General features: G+C 39.4%; 1 protein-coding gene across 1 annotated transcript; it reads right to left on the bottom strand.

Annotated features, from left to right (window-relative positions):
* Window positions 1-243: 243 nt before the first annotated feature.
* Window positions 244-15,481, bottom strand: LOC134496733 (vomeronasal type-2 receptor 26-like). Its single transcript, XM_063302441.1, has 4 exons — window positions 14,969-15,481; window positions 8,306-8,533; window positions 5,354-5,480; window positions 244-1,145 (listed from the first exon to the last, which is right to left on the bottom strand). Exons 1-4 carry the CDS (start codon window positions 15,479-15,481, stop codon window positions 244-246), a joined length of 1,770 nt encoding a protein of 589 aa, XP_063158511.1.
* Window positions 15,482-18,614: the final 3,133 nt, after the last annotated feature.

Genomic DNA, 18,614 nt, shown 5'->3' with positions numbered 1-18,614 from the left:
TTAGAAGTCCTAAAGATATGTGAACATATATTATTTCTCTTTGGTTAAATTGCTTGAAATAAAGGAACCTAGGATTAAAGAGATTGTTTTATCATTTCCTCTTTAGTACATACCTATTAATTCTAATCTGGTAGAGGTTTTTTTTTCCGCTTTTCTTTCTTTCCCAAAGCAAACAAACCAACAAAAAACAAAACTGAAAGGCATATGGCAGACTTGGCCTTCTGAGACAGCTTCCTTGCTTCTTCAGTGGTTTCTCCACTTAAGATGATGCTGGTTGTTCAGTTCAGGCTTCAGAACAAGAATGTACCATTTGGGGAAAAATATGAAACTCAGCAATCCAGCACTGGAAGCTAAAATAGAGAAAACCTCCACAGCAACCATGTATTTTCCTTTGGTGCTCAGGTAGGTTGGGACAAATGACAGCCACACACTGCAGAACACTAGCATGCTGAAAGTGATAGATTTGGCTTCATTGAAACTGTCCGGTAAATTCCTGGCAAAGAAAGCCAGAATGAAGCTGGCAATGGCTAAAGAGCCCATGTACCCAATCACACTGTAAAACATGATGGGAGATGCCACATTACATTCCAGGGTAATTTCACCGCTTCCTGAGTGCATATCAGCATCTGGGAATGGGGGGCTGGTTGCCAGCCACACGGCACAGATGCCTACTTGAATAAGAGTACACGAAATGACAATGGAACTGGCCAGCCCTTTCCCCATCCACCCAGTCCCCTTTTTTCCTGGTTGGGTGGCCTTGAATGCCAGAACCACAGTGATGGTTTTGCCCAATACAGAGGAAACAGCCACTGAGAAGACAATGCCAAAAACTGATTGCTGCAAGACACACATCACCTTTTGAGGTTGCCCAATAAAAAGCAATGTAGAAAGGAAGCAGAGCAGGAGGGAGAGAAGAAGAATGTAGCTGAGGTTCTGGTTATTGGCCTTGACAATGGGAGTGTTGTGGTGTACTATCAATGTTCTTAACAAGACAACAGTGATGAAGGAAAGGAAAAGAGCCCCAGTGGCTAAACCCATTCCCATAGGTTCATTATAGGATAAAAAAGTTACAGTTTTGGGGATGCAAATATTCTGAAACTTGTTTGGATAATGATCTTCTTTGCACTCCACACAGGCAGGCATATCTGGAAAATAGAAGTTGAGCCTCAGTTACACAAAAGTTGATACTGAAGTTGTTCAGATGAATGATAATCAAGAGTCTGCTACTGAGGAACTGCAATATTCTGCAAGAAACCTTCTTTCCTTGAAAAATCAACCATTGCTGACTTCCGGTGGGGACCATGGTGGACTGAGCAGCTGTGCCTGCAAGCTTAGCTGGTGGAACTGACAACACAGAAATTTTGGAGGGGCTCAGGCAGGCTTTCCTGAATCCCAGAAATGTTCTCTGGATAAAGGAGAACACCTGGAATCATCCCATCTGTCCTCTCGATGGCTGTTTGCATCCAGAAAATCACAAACAGCATTTCACATTTGACTGGTAAGAGCTAGCTGGGAGGCAGGGCTGTCATCATTTTCCAAGCCATGCTGTAGCCTTAAAGGGACACTAAGACTGGCCACCCCATTTCTAAATCACTAAATTTATGGGGGTTTTTTTAAGTGTGTGTAACCTAAGAGAGGCTTTCTACAGTGCAGTGAGGAGAAGTTGGCTCTCTTGGTGCTTATTGTTATTTTTGGGATTACTTTTTTTTAAAAAATATTTTTTTTTTTTCATTGTTGGACTTTGTTTTCCTTCCAAATAGAAAGAAAGATTGAGAGTAAACAATTGTCTTCCTGTTATTATTTTTGTACTAAATTTGAAGATATTAGCATTTTCCTACACATTACATCGGCTGATTTGAACCTTCAGCTTTCTGTTTTGTCTTTCGCTTGGGAACCATCTGCCTATCTCACCCTTGCTTGTGTAAATACATTCCAGAACTTTTCCATATCTTCAGCTTTCACTGGTTAAGCTCCTAGGGGGCACCATAATCTACTGTGTGAGACATGAAAGATTTTAAACAGATTTTTTTTTTTCTGACTTCTACCAAGCTTTTATGCAAGCTATTCAGGACATCTCAGAAAATATGAAGTCTAAAATGTGCCATCTAGTTGGGGATGTGGTGGATGAAATTAAGGAATTCAACAGTGATAGAAATGTTTCTTCAAAAAGGGAGATTGGTATTCCTATGGAAATGCTGGATGAAGGTCAGATAGTGGACTTGGAGAAATTTAATGGAGAGAGAGATCTGCAAGCAATAAGTGAAACTGACTTTCTGGTGAAATGCCACAAAAAAGAAGGGGTCATTATGTGTGGGAGATTTTTTGAAGAGAAGCTGGAATTATTGAGGGCAGCAGTTGAGCAGCTTGATTTTTTTCAGGAGAAAAGCTTTGTGCACATTGTTGTAATATGTAAACGTTCTTGTTTATTTTGAAGTGGGGTAAGGGTTAAAGAATGTTTATCTGCATTGCTTTAAGGGTTTGACTGATCTTATCTGCTTTTAAGGATTTGTATTAAGATTATTAGGTTATAAAATAAATTTTTATTTGGATGGTTTTAAGGATTTGATTTAAGGCCACTGTTTTGAATTGTTTTTGTTTCTAGGGTTTATCAAGATTAAGATTATTAAAAATGTTGTACTATTAAGTATAATGGCAGACAATGTATGTGCTTTTTAGTCTGATTCTTATTACAGTAGACAGAAATGTATAGAATAGTAGTAGGAAGGGAATAATTACATATGTGTTATTTTTCTGGGGAAAAACGTTGTTTAGGGGGTCTATATGATTTTTTTCCCTTTATTTTAATATAAGGGGGGAGTAAATGTACTTAGTGATTTTTATAATGAGCTAAAGTGAAATAACTTATAGAAATAATGTGGTTTTGGTTTAATATAGAGTAAGAAATTGATTATGGAAATTGTTGTATATCCTTGCTGTTAAAAGTCAGAAGTCAGATCTTTCTGTAATTTTGGAAAAAAAAGATCTGTAGTGTGTTCACACCTTTTTAGTTCTTTTTCCTTCTTTTTTGTAGTTTTTTGTTTTGTTTTGTTTTGTTTTGTTTTTTTTGTAGCTTTTATCCTTCTCTTGAAGCTTAATAAAATTCTTTAAAAAAAAAAGAAAAAGAAAAATCAACCATTGCTACAGGAGCCCAATATGAGATGCCGTATGTGGATCGCAGAGAAATGCATTCAACTCTATGCTGAGTCTATTGACTTCTCTCATTCTCCTTTCCCCATCCATCCATTGGAAGTGATTCAGGAGTGACACTTCCAGTGGGAAATGGTGGACTAAGCAACCTTGCCCATGAGCTGGTGGGTAGAGTTGGCGTCGTGGCAGTTTTCGGGCACAGGCAGACTTTCCCTATAGCCCAAAGCATGTTTCTGGAGTAAGGAAAATGCTGAGAATTGACCCATTTTTCCTCCAGATGATGAGCTGTAGCCAGGAGATCATGGACAGCATGCACGATCAAACGGTAAGGCTTCACCAGGAGGCTGGGATTTCATCTTTTTCTGAGCCACGTTTGCAGCCTCCTAAAGGGGAAGTAAGTCCTGCCTTCTCATTTATAAAGCACCCAATTTATTTTTAAGTTTTGTATTTTAAGAGAAGTTTTTTACGGTAAGAAGAAGTATAATCTCTTGGTGAATATTGTTATTTTTTTGGACTATATTATTAATTTCTTTAAATGGTTTTGGCTTGTTTTCCCATTTGGCATGTAGCGAGGATTGAGAGTGCATGGTTGCCTTTCCATTGCTGTTTTTGGTGCTGAATTTGAAGGATGGATTGTTCTCTTACACGTTGGATTTGTTTTTTAAAATTTTTGGCTTTCTGTTCACTTTCTTGTGGACCTGTTTGCTAGTATACTTTCTTTTGTCAATTTCAGATGGAAGTTTTTCATTAATCCATTAACTTCTATCTCCGTGAGTGAACTATCTAGGGGGAGCCATAATCTACTGCCTGAACCATGGAAGATTTTAAAGAAGACTTCACAGAATTCTGTCATGAGCATAAAGAGATTTTTTCAGACTGCTGTCAAGCTATTTTGCAGAGTGTTTGGGATTTTGGACAAGAGATGGTTGCTAGAATGTGTCACCTGCATGAAAATATTATAATGCGAAATGAAGATTCTAGTAAAGATGGGGATTTTCTTGCTGTTAGGGAGATCAAAGTATTGCCAGCTGAAGGTTAAAACAACTGTGTGAGTTTAAGACTGCACAAGGAATTGTTATGCTGGAGAAATATTATGACTATTTGGATCAGTGTTATGGGAAAGAAAAGCATGTTATGTGGGAGTTACTTTTTTCTTTGGCTGAGAAACCTGCAATTTTGAGGGCGGTTGGCCTATTGGATTTTTACAAAAAAAAAAAAGCCTTATGTGTAATGGGGAAATATGTAAATGCCTTGGTATATTTTGAGGAGGGGTAAAAAAATTAAGAATATGTGACTGGACTGAGAATGAGGTTATTACGATTTCGTTTTTTTTAGCGATTTGGATTAAGTTTTACAGGATTTTTGATTTGTAAGATTTAAAAGGCATTGATGAGATATAATAATATTTTATATTGTTCTTCAGGTTTAATAGGGTTAAGATTGTTATAGTTTTATTAATTATAAAGGCAGACAACTTATTTGTTTTTATAAATTGATGCTTATTATGTAAACAGAAACATATAGAATAGTAGTAGGAAGGAAATAATTAAATGGATTGTGTTTTATGGGAGAGGGAAGTTGAATTAGAAATATATATATATACATACATACATACATACATACATATATATATATATATATATATATATATATATATATTCTTCTTTATGTAAGGGGAAGGAGCAATTGTATTAGAGATTTGTACATGTGTTAATGGAAGGATTTATAGAAATAACGTGATTTTGGTTTATATGGAGAAAGGGTTTGATTATGGGAATTGCTGTATATTCTTGCTGTTGAAAGTTGGAAGTCACCTGTATATGTAATCCTTTAAAAGATTTTTTCTTGCGTTTCACACTTTTAGTTTTTTTTTGTTTGTAGTTTTTTTATTATTATTTTCTTGTAGTTTTTTATGCTTGCTTTAAATATAATAAAAAACTTTTTTGGGGAAAAAAAGGAAGTACTGAAGGAGTACATTAATTTAGAGTATTATTGTGGGGAACCTCTTTACCCTGAGCATTTGTTCACTAAGAATTAGGCCCAGTTTATTCAAACCGGAAGAACTCCACATGCATTTATTAGCTCTTTCCTGAGCTACCCAGATAGAGAATATAGGGATCTGCAGGGAGAAGATGACAGGAATCCCATGAAATGTCACTGCATTGGCAACTAACGTGCTCTAAAAAAATTGCACTGCCCCTCTTACCTTCCCACTCAGAAATCTTGCCTTCTGGACAGGGAATGCAGTCATAGCAGCAGAAGGGCTCCCCTTCTCTCTTTTGTTTCCTGTAACCAGGCTGGCACTTGTCATTACAGACCGAGAGAGGTTGCACCTAATTCACCAATGAGAGGGGAAACCATAAACCAACATAAACCTTCACAAGGATAAGTTTAGAATCCTTACAGTCCAGAGGAGATCATGACATGCAATTACCTATTACCGGAGAAGTTATTTAGGTGAAAATGTCCTGACCCCAAATTATTCTGTTCTACTAATTTCCTTTCAGAATGTGCAGCATAACTGAGCTTTCTGAATGATAGGATTAAAGGGTTTTTTTCTTCTTTTTCCTATAAGCTTCCTTTATTTAAAAAAAGAACAAAGAAAAAAAATAAAACAGCAAAAGAATAAAAATAATTTTAAAAGCATAAAAATAAAAAGAGGGGAAAATAATAAAAATAATAAAAATAATTTTAAAAAGCAACTTCATTACTTTAGGCTGCTTCAACATTCTTTCATGAGATGCAAACCATTTATTTGATTGATTCATTGATCAAATTTATCACTGCCCATCTCCCAAAAGGGACTCTGGGCAGTTTACAATAAAACATAAATAAAAATATAAAACTGTAAAACACTATAATACACAATAAAATAAATATGATAAAAACCCCGATGGCTGGAAGTTCTCTGTGATTTGCAAGCAAACCATCCCTTTTGGTGTCCCTTATGTATTAGCTCATATCCAATTCATCTTTATACTCTCAACATCCTATTAAGCCATCTGGAATCTGGAATATCAATGACTCTTTACTGAATGGCAATGAATTTGTAAGGCAGCTGATTTTTGACACATTGCTATATTCTGAACATAATACAAAAACAACTTAATCGTTGAATGAGAGACTTATAAAGCTACATGTCTGATCAAAAAGATATATAGTTCTCTTAAAAATATAAATTTTCATTTAACAACAACAGCAGCAAAAAAAATGAATGCTGACTTATATACTAAACCTGAGAGCTAATCTTATCAAGATCTAGATGCTTTTTTAAAAATGAAACTGATATTACAAACCCAGATTCTTTAAAACAACTATAACTTCTCTTTCCTTTGACTATGGATGAGATCAAAAATACCATTTTGAATATGAGTAATTGTAAAGCACCAGGATTGGATGAATTTACCATAGATTTGTATAAAATATTCATTGATATATTTGCTGCTAACTTCTTTCTATAGTGTGTGTCTGCGTTAATATTACAAATTAAACTGCTGTTTTAGCTAATAGACTTTATTTGGTAGTTTCTCCAGTGGTGAAGAATGATTAAGTGGGCTTTATTAAAGGTAGACATGTGTCACAATATGTTTGGCTGGTAGCAGATTTGACCAATTTCAATCAAAGCAGAGAAGACAAAGCTGTAATTTTATTACCTGATGGGCAATAGTTTGTGATAAAAAAAATATGGATATCATATGTAAGTTTCCTTAACCAAATCTGGGTTTCCTAAAGCATTTATAAAGTTGTTCTAGATTCTTTATGAGACCCCCAAATGGAAAGTGAAGGTCAAAGGCCTTTCTTCATTTCCTCTGTTATTCTACAATGGTACTAGACAAGGATGTCAACTTATTTATTTTTATTTGTTTATGATTAGATTTATATTCCACCTTTATTTTGTCCAGCTCAAGGGGGCTTACCTAATGCTCCTGCCTCCTATTTTCCCCACAATAACAACTCTTTGAGGTGGGATGGGCTGAGACAGTGTGACCGGCCCAAAGTCACCCAGCTGGCTATCATGCTGAAGGGAGGACTACAGCACAGGATCTCCTGTTTTCTAACAGCTGCTTAATCATTACATTAAACTGGGTCTGAAACAATGCAGAAATGTGCATGCAATCTGTATGTTTGAAGATATAGAGATGAAAATTCGTTTTTGGTTAAACATTAAAATCACCACCTTATTCAGAAATGATACAGATTGAACTTAACATTTGAAAAAGGAAACAGTAAGAGTAACAGGCTATCAAAGCATGGGCATCAGCCACAGTAAGATGCACTAAAATGAGATAAAGTAGACTTCGGTGAGAAAAAATAGATAAAATATAGGATAAAGAGTAAGATAAAATAATATAAGATAAAATAGAGTGCAGAGGTGTATAATCAGATAAATATTAAAATTCAAAAACAGTACGTGTTTAAGTGAATTCATCACTTTGTATGAAACCCCAATGTGTTCTATAAAGCATGTTCTCTGTTGGACAGCCCTGACTATAATTTTAAGTTCTTGTGACTACATTTATGTTTGTAGTGACTACATATATGTTGTGCACTGAAGGAAATAAGATAATCTTTTGTTCGCATCCCAATATATGGTTCTGTCAAGTCGTGTCTGTAAGTGCTGAGTTCTTGCCGAAGCACATAATTGACAGTTAAATAGGACATGTGAAATGTCTTCTATTTCTGATGTTCCACAAACACACGTTCTCTTAAAATATGGCACTTGGTGGAATTGTCTGTATTTGACGTTAGAATCTAACTGATTGAATCTTGCTCTCATAAGAACTATTCTATAGTATGGAATCAAACCCATTGTCAAGTATTATTCTGTTTGGAAGCACATTTTATTTTTGGCCAGCCATTTCAATGACGTGATGTTTCCAAGTGTCCCAATATTGGTTTGGGCATTAATATCCAGAACTCTCTGTTTGAATATTGCCTTGGCCTAATGTCTGGCTGAGAATATTTTATTGTGTTGAGAAGCCAAGTTGTGAGATGATTTGGGGAAAAGAAACTGAGTTTTTTTGTTTTTGTTTTTTAAAGGAGATTAATTCATCCTTGGTGAAAATACATATCCTGAGTCACTTCTGAGGACAATTTCTCACATCCTTATCAATAATACTGTATGGCGACTTCCCAAAGTTTAGCACTGATACCCTACCTGGTTAAATCGATAGTGCCATGCAATGGGATTTTCATTCATAATAACCTTTTGGTCTCCTGTAGCCTGAGAGTTGATCATTCCAACACGTACTCTAGTAAAAGACAGGTTTGGAAACAAAACCCAGTTTATGACATCAAAATCTGTTAGAAACACCCCATTCAGGTCAAAGGACACCTTGTCCCCTATGGTATTGTTAAAAGACACTTGCTTCAGAAAATGGAGGAGCTAGATGGAAAAGGAAAGAAATTTTTAAGAAAAGGTTCCAACAACAAGGAACGGAATATTTGTTAAATATATCCAGAAACCCAAAAACATATATGTACTTTAAGTTGTTTTTTTTTTTCATTAAAAAAAAAAAAACCTCATATACAGTATATGAGCCATCTCCAGACATCTCACATAGGATAGAATTCTGTCACTTTTGAAATAATTCAGCTATATTTTAATATTAGTTTGTCTCAATGAGCAGTGATAAGCATGAGCCTTAGACAGCATGGCCAGTGATGAGAGTTGATCACTCCAGTCCAATGGCATCTGGCCGTGCATCACTCATCTAGTTCAGAATTTAGTTAAATGGTTCTCAAAGGTTAGCATTAGAGAGTTGGAGCTTGAGAATTTTGTGTTGGAGAACATTCATAAAGTATAGATTGAAGATTTATTGTAAGTGAAATATACATCTATAAGGTGAAACTAGATGTGAATGTATTTATTGAACACCAGTGAATAATTGTCTGAGTTACAGTAATTTTAACTGACAAATTAATTAAGTAGCTAATAGCTATAGTTATTAGCATTTCCCTGGGAATAAGCTCTATTGAATTCAGGGAGTAATAAACCTATTTAGGGTTAGGCTGAAATAAAGCATGAAGGGGGGAGTGAAGCCCCCCCCCCCAATCCACTTAATTAAAGGGGAAAAAAAGCAACCCTTGAAATAACAGAAATCACATATTGCTTTCTTTATATACTTTTCTCAAGGAATTTATGTTAAACGATATGTTGCGTGTACAAAAACTTTACATCTGTCATGAGTACTGATGGTGAGCAGGAGGGGGCCCCTATCCATGCGTAGTACTGAGGAGTTAAGCAGCCATTCAAAGAGACACAGATCAGACCCACCTTGACTTTTGGGGTTTATCTGTATGAGTTTTCTCATGCTTCTTCAGTTTGTTAGGATTTTCTGTCTAATGTGGCAGTAATAAAACACTAGAGATCTGTTCCTTGTCTCAGCATGGTTCCTGACTGTTAGGACATCAATCCTAACAAACTCCCTACTCCCATCGAAAGAGGGAGGAACAAAAAAAAAAGGAAGAGACATTTGGAAAAATGTCTTCGGAAAACCAGAAAATTCAGCAAGCCATCCAACAAATGGCAGCAGCATTGCAACAACATCAACAACAAGTAGATCTCCAGATCAACACATTACAAGCAGCCATGCTACAGCAGTTACAACAACCAGCTCCGATTAACCCACAACCGGTGCCAGCAGCAGCAGCTGCAGCAGCTCCACCAATAGTCTTGAGATCCCAGGGCAGTCTACCAGAGAAGTTTGGAGGAGAAGCAGGACAGTTGAGAACCTTTCTCACACAGTGCACAATGTTTTTCGACAGCAGACCAGCAGAGTTTCCCACAGACAGAACCAGAGTCACCTTCATTTTAAGTCTGCTAAAGGGCCCAGCAGCCAAATGGGCTATTCCCATGTTGGAGAACAACGACCCAATTCTCAACGACTACCAGAATTTTCTGGCAGGGTTCCAAGCACATTTTGACGACCCGATCAGAGAGGTCACTGCCAGCTGGGAAATTCAGAAGCTCAAGCAAGGCAACAAGAGGGTGGGAATTTACATTGCTGATTTCAAGCTGTTAGCAGGAGATCTGGACTGGAATGAGAGTGCCTTGAAAGACCAATTCAAACAGGGGCTGGATGAAGACATTAAAAATGAATTAGTGTGCCAGGGAACACCAGCTACCATAGATGGTTTAAATCAACTGTCTGTGGTCATAGATGCCAGGCTAGAAGAGCTCAGACAGATGCAGCTGGGGAGAAACAGGGGTCTCAGAGTGCTTCCAGGAATTCCAGCTCTCTCCGCAGCATCTCTTTACTCAGGACCAGAGGAGCCGATGCAGATCAGGGTGGTCAGGAGGCTTATTTCTGAGGCTGAGAGACAGCCCTCTGTTTCTACTGTGGAGTCCAGGGGCACATGGTGAGAGCTTGCCCAGCGAGAAGCCAAGCAAATTCCATAAGAGCCCCAGGGGAAGCAGCAGAACCAAGAGCCACCTCTGCCTCTACTTCCAACCAGGGAAACTCTGTCAGTCTCCCTCCACAGAGCTCAGCAGGGAGACCATCAATCACTTAAGAAGGGCTCATTCTGAGGATTCCAGGCAATCCTTTTACTACTTACCATTCATAATGCATGTAAACACAGAGCACCAGGTCAAGCTAGAGGCCCTTGTGGATTCCAGAGCTTCCACCAATTTTATTGATGTACAGACCATACAAGACATCAACATCCCGACCATAGAATTGCCACATCGCATAGAAGTTGAGACCATTGATGGCCAGCCCCTCAAGGCAGGGCCGATTAGAAGTTTCACAGAACCTTCGCAACTAACAGGAGACCACACTGAGTGGATCCAACTTTATGTTACTGCATCACTTAATGTGCCTATAGTCCTGGGCACACCTTGGCTGAAGATCCACAACCCATTGTTGAACTGGACTATGGGAGCAATCTCCTTCCCAGCTAAGGAATGCCAGCACCACAAGATTCAAGCCACTCTTCTCTCTCCAGCAACCAACACAGTCACGGAAGCAGGGGGGGTCCAGTTGCCAGCCAAGCATGCAGATTTCGCAGACATTTTCAGCGAACAAGAGGCCACAGCATTACCCCACCATAGGGACTGTGATTGCACTATTGAGTTGATACCAGGAGCCAAGATTCCAGCAAGGAATCAATACCCCATGTCCCCCAAGGAACTAGCCACCTTAAAGGATTACTTGGATTCTAATCTCTAAAAGGGTTTCATCTGACCATCTCCTTCCCCAGCATCTGCTCCTACTTTCTTTGTACAGAAGAAGCCTGACCTGTTGGCACTGGCAAACCAGGAGACACCCATGAGAGTGGTGCATGATTTCAGTTCCCTCAATAAAGTCACGGTCAAGGAAAATTACCTACTCCCCCTAAAATCTGATCTGCTGGATCTCTTACAGAAAGCACACATTTTTACTAGGTTGGACCTCAGGAATGCATACAATCTGATCCGGATGAAAGAGGGGCAGGAATATCTGACTGCCTTCGATACCAGGTTTGGTAAATTTGAGTACCTTGTTTTGCCCTTTGGCTTGTCTAATGCAGGAGCCATATTTTCCCAGTTTATGAATAAAATTTTCTCTGATTTACTAGATAAGTATCTGGTCATTTATCTAGATGACATATTAATATTCTCTGAGGATGCTACAACTCATGTAACCCATGTACGTAATGTCTTACAAAGACTGAGAGAGAACAAGCTGTTCGCCAAGCTAGAGAAGTGTGCCTTTGATTTAACTGAATTACATTTCCTGGGCTATAAAATATCAACAGAAGGCATATCCATGGATCCTTCTAAGGTCCAGGCAATTCTGTCATGGCAACCCACCTGAGATGTGAAAGAGGTACAAAAATTTCTAGGGTTCTGCAATTTTTACAGGAGATTCATAAATAAATTTAGTGACAGGGCTAAACCCCTCACACGGCTTTTGAAGAAAGGTTCAAAATTCACTTGGGGTGAGAGAGAGCAAGCAGCCTTCCAAGAATTTAAGAAGCTCTTTGCATCCCAGCCACTTTTAATGCACCCTGATCCCACGAAGCAATTCATAATGCATTCGGATGCTTCAGATTTTGCTATTTCTGCTGTTTTATTCCAATATACAAACAAAACAGAGAATACATTGCTACCTTGTGCATTTTTCTCCCACACGCTCTCACCAGAAGAGAGAAACTATGATGTTTTTAACAAGGAGTTGCTACCAATTAAAGCAGCATTTCAAGAGTGCAGGCACTGGCTAGAAGGCACAAACTTTCCTGTGAAAGTTTGCACCAATCACAAGAATTTACAGCTTCTACAAAACACCAGATCCCTCACCCCATGCCAAATCAGATGGAGCCAGTTTTTCTCTCATTTCAATTTTGTTATTTCTTATGTTCCTGGGGCGCAGAACCGTTTGGCAGATGCCTCATCCATTCAGGCAACCCCCGCTACTCACCAGGAGGTACAGGCTACTATATTACAACCTCACAACTTTCAGCGGTCTATGAGGGGGAAACAGACAGAGATTTTAGCAGCAGGCAGACAAGCAGAGGACCTAATTACAAGTGTCAGAGCTCAGCAGCAGCAGAACCCATATGCCATGGCCTGAATGGATGACCCCCAGAGGGACCCACAAGACACTGCCTCCCCATTTAATGTGAAGGCAGGAATCCTCTGGCATAGTGGGTGATAATACATTCCCCCCTCAGTGAGGGAAGAAGAACTGAGACTTTGCCATGACCATCAAATGGCAGGCCACGGAGGTGTCTTCAAAACTCTCCATAGAGCTCTGAGAGACTACTGGTGGCCTAAGATGACTGTAGACATAAACTGTTACGTTGCTTCTTGTCATACCTGTAGATGAGCCAAGCCTCTCCCAGGGATGCTCACAGGACTCTTGCAACCCCTACCCACCCCCAGTAGGCCTTGGGATACAATCTCCATGGATTTCATCACTGATTTACCCCCGGTCCAGGGGCTGACTTCCATACTAGTGGTGGTGGACCTTTTCACTAAAATGGTGCATTTTATTCCTTGCAAGGGCCTCCCATCTGAGCAAGCCACAGCGCAGTTGTTCATGGACCATGTTTTTAGGTATAGTGGCATGATAAATCACTTGGTGAGTGACAGAGGCCCTCAGTTCACTTCAGGTTCTGGAGGGCCCTTTTCCAGTCATTAGGGGTCCAGATCCACCTATCATCATCACATCATCCTGCTAGTAACAGGCAAGCTGAGAAAATTAACCAATGGTTACAGCAGTATCTCAGGTGTTACACCACTTATCAACAAGATAATTGGCCAGCCTGCTCCCCATGGCAGAATTTACTTATAACAACTCTGCAATCCTCTACCACGATGTCTCCCTTCCAAGCAGTCTATGGGGTTAACCCTAGGCTGTTGCCCACCTCCTCCCAACAGGGATCTGTTCCAGCCACAGCTGATTTTCTTAAAGAGCAACAAGCCTCACAGGAGTTGTTAAAGGAGCAGCTGAACAGGGCAAAGAGTGCTTACAAGAGCTGCAGCTGCTCACAGACAAGAGGGGCCAGCGATTGCAGTAGGAGACAAAGTGTGGCTCTCTACCAAGTTTTTGACCTCTACCAGGACCTCCAAGAAGTTGGACTCAAAGTTTGTGGGCCCTTTCACTGTGGTGCAGCAGATAAATCCAGTGGCTTATTGTTTACAGCTGCCAGCATCCATGAAAGTCCATCCTGTATTTCACAGATCCTTGCTAGCCAAAGACCCTCCCCCAAGTGCCTTGCGATTGCAGATGCCCCACCCTACCTCTGGTAATTTTGGATGGGGAGGAGGAATACGAAGTCAAGGAAATTCTGGACTCAGGGAGGAGGGGAAGGGGCATCCAATATTTAATACACTGGAAAGGGTACCCTGAGGAAGAGTGCACACTGGAAAATGCCAGAGATGTGCATGCACCAGTGCTGGTTCATTGATTCCATCAGCTTTTCCCTCACAAACCCAAGCCTCACACTCTACCAGAGATTCCTCATTTGACTGAGCAAAGAGAGGAATCCCAAGCAGAGGAGTTTGTAAGATGGCAACCTCCACCCCCAGCAGAGGCTCTGAGGCCAGAGCAAGAGGAGGAGGGGGAGCCACAGCCCTCCACCTCCGGCTTGCATTTCCAAAGGGGGAGGGGGGAAGAATCTTCTAATTATCTAGCTATTTTCCAGCAGCAGCCACCTGGCCCAGAAGCATTATCAGACCTGGAGAGCAGCACTGATTCGTCCTTGGAGTTTTCCTTTGAAGAATTTCCATCGTTGCCCAGTTCCCATGGGAGCTTGGAGGGGGAGTTGGACTCTTATCAGACCTCTGGAAGGGAGGGGGCTGAAATGGAATGTGAATCTGCTGGGGAGGGTGATGTCATGAGTACTGATGGTGAGCAGGAGGGGGCCCCTATCCAGGGGGAAAAACGCATGCTTAGTACTGAGGAGTTAAGCAGCCATTCAAAGAGACACAGATCAGACCCGCCTTAACTTTTGGGGTTTATGTGTCTGGGTTTTTCCCACACTTCTTCAGTTTGTTAGGATTTTCTGTCTAATGTAGCAGTAATAAAACACTAGAAATCTATTCCTTGTCTCAGTGTGGTTCCTGACTGTTAGGACAGCATCTTACCGAAACATGCAAATTAAAATGGATGCAATTTTCTTCTATAGTTTCTCTTTTAAAAAACTCTCCATTTAAAAAAAAAAAAAGATGGATTACATAGATAGTAAAATAGACAGGATTATGCTAATCCCACATTCCTACTAGCACTTTCTGCACAAGATTTTCTTTAAAACATTATTAATATGCTACAGAAGAATTTCTATGGGAGCAATGGCCCCAACACTGAGAATAAAGCACAAGTGGACACATTACCTCCCACGGCTGACGAGTCAGAAGTGTCTGCCTCTCCCTCTCTGCCATTCTTTTGTGCTTGAGTCTGGATGAATACATGGCATGCAAAGCATGAGCCACAGCAAAGACAGCATTATAGATACTGTAGCTCTGCCCAGTAATGGTTTTCTCTAAACGGTTTTCAGGAAGGCTATCCAGCCTCTCCAGTCCAGTGCAGAGATGACTATTGGTATGGTTCAGAACCCAGTTGGGGAAGGTGCAGCCAAAAGCATGAGACCAAAAGTCCCTTAATAAGAAATCTTCTTCTTCATTGGAAGGCTTTCTCTCCTGAACGAATTGCTGAAATCCTGGTAGCCCATTGGAATGGACAGCCAAGGATAAAGCTCCACAGTAGACCTGCTTAGCAACTCTCAGATTTTCTTCATTGCCATAATGCTTAAGCTCTAGTTGAACAGTCAAAATCCACACTTTACCATTTATCTTGCCAGTTGCTTCACTGTCTACCTGCATATTTAGCAACCAGCCGATAACCATTAGAGTGTCAAGATCACCAAAGATGAGATATATATTAGCTGTGCTGGTCAAGATTCTATTCCATAGGTTAAATGTCCATTTCCGTATGCCCCCATGTTCATTTTCCAGGCCTACTTTGTAGACTTTATCTATAAAAGCAAAACAAATTCCATGAGCAGCAAATTCTGGAACCATGATTTGAAATATCCATTCTGAATTAATTCCAGTTGCAATGAAAAATCCAACCCAGGTCCACCCGAAATAGAGAAGTAATTCAAGAATCTCTCTATACTGATGGGATTCATTTGGAACCATTTGGTAGAAGTAAGGGGCTTGGGTGTGATCCATCGTCACTGGAGCAGAGCCATAGGAGAGCTAAACAGATTGGTCATTGGGGAAGAGACAAAGAATGAAAAGGAATGAAACAAGATTAATAATAATAATAATAATAATAATAATAATAATAATAATACTAATCTGCTTATTATTATTATTACTTCACCATGGAGCTGCTGGGATCACATTTCAGTAAATTGATTCATTGTAGAACCAATACTTTCTGAAACAAAATGTGGCAAGAATTCATCCTTCCCAGGAAGATTGAAGGCTTTGATAACAGTGGATAAGGTATTTATTTTATTGATTGATTCAATTTATATTGACACCTATCTCAAACAAGGTGACTCTGGGTGGCATACAATAATCATTTTTATATTTATGGATATAAAAAGTCTACACACCCCTGTTAAAATGCCAGGGTTTTGAGAAGTAAAAAAAACAGACCAAGATAAATCACTTCAGAATTTTTTCCACCCTTGATATAACATATAAGCTGTACAATTCAATTGAAAAACAAACTGAAATCTTTTAGGGTGGAAAAAAAAAAACCTAGAATAATGTGGTTGCATAAATGTACACACCCTCTTATAAGTAGAGATGTGGCTGTGTTCAGAATTAACCAACCACTTTCAAACTGATGTTAAATAGTAGTCAGTACACACCTGCTATCAATTAAAGTGACTCTGATCAAGCATATATAAAGCTTGGCTGTTCTAGTAGGATTTTTCTGACATTTACTCAGTTGCCTCTTCTAGCAAAAGCCATGGTCTGCAAAGAGCTTAAAAAGCATCAGAGGCATATCAGTGTTGGAAGGTATCAGTCAGGAGAAGGGTACAAAAAAACATCCAAGTCATTGGATGTACTGTGGAACACAGTGAAGACAGTCATTAACAAGTGGAGAAAATATGGCACAATAGTGACATTACTGAGAATTAGATGTCCCTCCAAAAGTGAAGAAAAAACAAGAAGAAAACTGGTCTGTGAGGCTTCTAAGAAACTTATGGAAACATTAAAGGAGCTGCAGGAATTTCTGGCAAGTACTGGTTGTGTATACATGCGACAACAACCTCCCATATTCTTCATATGTCTGGGCTGTGGGGTGGGGTGTCAAAACGGAAGCCTTTTCTTACAAAGAAAAACATCCAAGCTCAGCTACATTTTGCAAAAACCTACATCACGTTTGACAAAAGCATGTGGAATGTGTTATGGACTGATGAAACCAAGACTGAACTTTTTGGCCATAATTCCAAAAAGTATGTTTGGCGCAGAAACAACACTGTGCATCGCCAAAAGTATTCCATACCCACAGTGAAGCAAGGTGGTGACAGCATTATGCTTTGGGGCTGCTTTTCTTCAGCTGGAACTGGGGCTTTAGTCAAGGTGGAGGGAATTATGAACAGTTCCAAAGATCAGTCAATTTTGGCACAAAACCTTCAGGCCTCTGCTAAAATGCTGAAGATGAACAGAATTTTACCTTTCAACATGACAACAACCCAAAGCATACCTCCATGTCAACAAAAGAATGGCTTCACCAAAAGAAGACCAAAGTTTTGGAATGGCCCAGCCAGAGCCTGGACCTGAATCCAATTGAAATCTGTGGGGTGACCTGAAGAAGGCTGTGCACAGGAGATGCCCTCGCAATCTGACAGATTTGGAGAGCTTCTGCAAGGAAGAGTGGGCAAAGATGCCCAAGGCAAGATGTGCCATGCTGAGAGACTCCAACCCCAAAAGACTGATTGCTGCCATACAATCAAAAGGTGCTTCAACAAAGTATTAGTTTAAGGGTGTGCACATTTATACAACCACATTATTCTAGGTTTTTTTCCCCCCCTAAAAGATTTCAGTTTGTTTTTCAGTTGAATTGTACAGCTTGTACATTATATTAAGGGTGGAAACAATTCTGAAGTGATTTATCTTGGTCTGATTTTTTTACAACTCAAAAACCTGGCATTTTAACAGGGGTGTGTAGACTCTTTATATCCACTATATATTAATTTATATTCATTTGCTTTTATATTTTATGAGGTGAGGTTAGAGATTTTCTTTTTCTTTTACCTTTTGAAATGTCAGCCTCACTAGCAGTAGTGAAAGACTCTTTAAGGCTAGAATATTCTTGGCTGATGCTTCTCAGATTAGCTACATTGCCACACCAATAAACTCTATATGATTATAGAAAATACCTCTATCTACACAACACAAAACATTTCAGGAAGAAAAAGGACAATTTTTATAATCTCACATGCATCTTACCTGAGGAATCTTATAGATGCTAAAAATATTTGGTATCTGATGGGAGGAATCAATGTCAAGTCCTTCAATGACTGCAAGAAGATTGTCTTGAGTATCACAATGGTAATTGGGGAGAAATTGCTTCTTTGGTGAAATAAGTTGCAATGCAGAACGAAAGGTCCACCTGGCACATATGTGATTATCATAGATATGGAATCCAAGAGTGATGTTTGGTAAGATCTGGGGATCTTCATTGATTTCCCTTATTGCAAAGACCAAGGCCAGGATATGCTGGTAGTTCTGAGTTATAACCCTACAGTGGGATTTCCATTTTGTATCACACTAATTCAGCCTAATAATTATATAACATGGTTTATGAAGCATGCTTGGTGCAGAGACAACAAACTTATATCAGTATACAGAGTTAAAGCAAACTGAAGGATGTAACTCACTAGGATAATATTTGGAACAGGCTGTTTTAAAATTAAAGGTGTGCTTGCACATAAGGTGAGAGTTTATAATTTCCCAATGCACAAGCTTTCTCCTATCATACTCAATTCATTTAGAATTCATAAATACATCTGTT

Source organism: Candoia aspera, chromosome 4 (genome assembly GCF_035149785.1).
Source record: "Candoia aspera isolate rCanAsp1 chromosome 4, rCanAsp1.hap2, whole genome shotgun sequence".
Taxonomy (NCBI): domain Eukaryota; kingdom Metazoa; phylum Chordata; class Lepidosauria; order Squamata; family Boidae; genus Candoia; species Candoia aspera.
This window is presented reverse-complemented; position numbering and strand designations above follow the sequence as displayed.